A 2,422-nucleotide genomic window follows, 5' to 3' on the forward strand; every position below is an offset into this window, starting at 1 on the left:
CCCCCGCAGCCCGACGCAGAGCCCCAGTTTCACAGCGCATCGCTGTCCTCACGAGAGGACAGCTCATCCCGAGCAAAGCAAATGGCAAGCAAAATGGAGGATCAGCACTTTTCTCCCCTCCAGGAAAGTTGACTTTAATAATTTGGACAACTTGAAAGGCTCCTGCCACAGGGCAGGAGGTAAATATTCATAAGGGAGCGTTTCTAGGGCGGGCGCAGCTGAAGCGCTGCCTTCCGGGGGGGGCCCTGCATCCCCCCTTCTCTCCACGCTTCCCTTCAGCCTTCACACAGGCAACTCCTGGGGCTATTCCTATTGATTTGCTCGATCCGAATGATAATGATGAACAGTGAAATGGGGGAACGGCAGGTGCAGAGGTCGGTAGCTCTCAGGGTACTTGCAGGGAGATGCTCTCTGGGTTTATATTTGCTTCACACCAGGTCCCAGCACTGCCACGCATCTCCACCAACCTCAACCTCCTGCTCCCAAACCTCATCTCCCTTATCTCAGCCTCCCCTTGCTCCGGCTCTGCCCGGAGGATTCCCAGGGGATCACTCAAAGGCACGGCGCTGCCTTGGGGAAACACCTTTGATGCTCAGTACCAAAGCAAGGCGAGAGCATGAGTGCACCTGAAGCTGCAGGAGAGGAGGATTTCTGCTCTGCACGTACAAATAATTTCCAAGGGTAAGCAAGGAAGAAGAAGCAATTAGTGCTCAAAAGGGAGAGCCAAGCACCAGCAACCGCCGCTGATATCTGTCCCTGCAAACCCAGCAGCGGGGAGATTGCCCAGCCGCCTCCTCTGAGCCGTACCTGGGTCCTCATGATGGTTTTGATAGCAGCTTCAAACTCCTCAGAGTTATTGTAGTCGACAGTCCACACATGCGGCTTCCCGATGAAGTCTTCGGCGTATGGGTGTTGGGAGGACACCTAAAACACAGCAGCGTGAGCTGGTTTTTGCAATCCCTGCCAGAACTGCTGCTGTCTGCCACTCACAGCCACGACGGCAGAGGGGAGCAGCAGGCTCAGGCACAGACACGTTGGGTTTTAAACCATTGCACATAGAGATGTGCTGGAAAAAGAAGGTTTCCTCTGAGCGCCGCTGCCCCCCAACATCAGGCTGATAGTCTAAAATACCCGCTGGGTTGGGTTGCCCCATTCCCATCAACACTGAAATCACCTCCACAGCCCTGAATATCTCCAACTCCATAATACGGGTAAAACCTAACCTTGACCTGAACCATTTGTGGGTGTGGAATGGCAAAAATAGACTGAGACAGCAAATCTCTGGCAAGGCATCATGTCTCTCAGGTTTGCCAGCTCCACAAACAAGGCACAGAGAAAATCCACCAACACCGAAGGCCAGGGAGAAAGCGGTGCTGGAAGCTGCATCGCCCCGATGCCACAGGCAGCCCCGTGCATCGGTACCCCACAGCCACCTGCCTCTCACCAGGCCATTTTTGAGGATACCTCTCTTTTGTTTCAGCCCCTGAGCTGCCTTTTCAGCCCAACGTCGCTGCAAGGCAGCCAGAACCCCAGATCTCCTCTCGGGAAGGGAAGAGAGAGGATGCTGAGCAGAGGAGGAGTTTTTGGGGCACCGTGAAGTGTTGCAGAGGGGCCTGAAAACCTGCCAGCTGGAGGAGGAGAGCAGTGCATGTCTCTCTTATTCTCCAGCTTGCTGTCCTTTCCCATTTTTTGCTGACAGATTGATCACGTCCTTCCCCTCCGGCATATAAACACCCTGAGGCATTTCACAGCCCTCGTCCCCGGCTGCCCTCCCGGCTCTGGGCTGAAGCACAACCACAGCACCCACCTGGGATGGGTGCTAACACCGGTAGCTAATTAGGGGGGTGCATGTGACAGACACGGAGGTGCAGGACAGCCCTAACCCCCAAACCCACGATGGGCGCTGCTGAGCCGAGCTGCGGCAGGGCTGAGCCGCACGGCCCCCCGACAAAGCCCTTCTCAGCGGGAGCGAGCGTTGCACTGCATTATCCACTTTATTAATAATAAAAGAGGTAATTTTCTCAACGCTTTAACTTTTAAAGAGTTCCTGCTTCACTTAGATTGAATTCCCAGCGACGGACAAGCCTGGGAGGGATTTTGTACTCCTGCAACACTGCGGAGGTCCTGGCATCCCTCTGGGGGTACAAAAGGATGAACAGGGGAGCATCAGCCCCAGTTTGGGAGCAGGGTACGGGGTGTCCGTGGATCTGTGCTGAAGGGGAAGGAGCTGCCATCTGTGGTCTGCAGAAGTCTCCTGCACCACCTTCTTTGCAACCCCAAACTCACAGCAGGGCCCCTTGCACCCAAGTGCTCCAGACGGAGACGATGTGAGGATGGGAGAGGGGACCCCATCTGCAGGTATCCGCACTTCTACTTTTGGAGGAAATCTCATCAAAAAACCCAAACAAACAAAAAATCTCCA

General features: G+C 54.8%; 1 protein-coding gene across 1 annotated transcript in view; it reads right to left on the reverse strand.

Annotated features, from left to right (window-relative positions):
• The window catches only part of MGAT5B (mannosyl (alpha-1,6-)-glycoprotein beta-1,6-N-acetyl-glucosaminyltransferase, isozyme B), a gene marked incomplete at its 5' end in the record, with an annotated part of 44,778 nt that overhangs the window by 8,883 nt on the left and 33,473 nt on the right, over positions 1–2,422 (reverse strand). Inside the window, one exon of the mRNA XM_009326532.1 lies at positions 808–924. Coding sequence (XP_009324807.1) covers positions 808–924 — 117 coding nt within the window. The remainder of the gene's footprint in view (positions 1–807; positions 925–2,422) is intronic.

This window comes from Pygoscelis adeliae, unplaced genomic scaffold (genome assembly GCF_000699105.1).
Source record: "Pygoscelis adeliae isolate BGI_AS28 unplaced genomic scaffold, ASM69910v1 Scaffold61, whole genome shotgun sequence".
NCBI lineage: Eukaryota > Metazoa > Chordata > Aves > Sphenisciformes > Spheniscidae > Pygoscelis > Pygoscelis adeliae.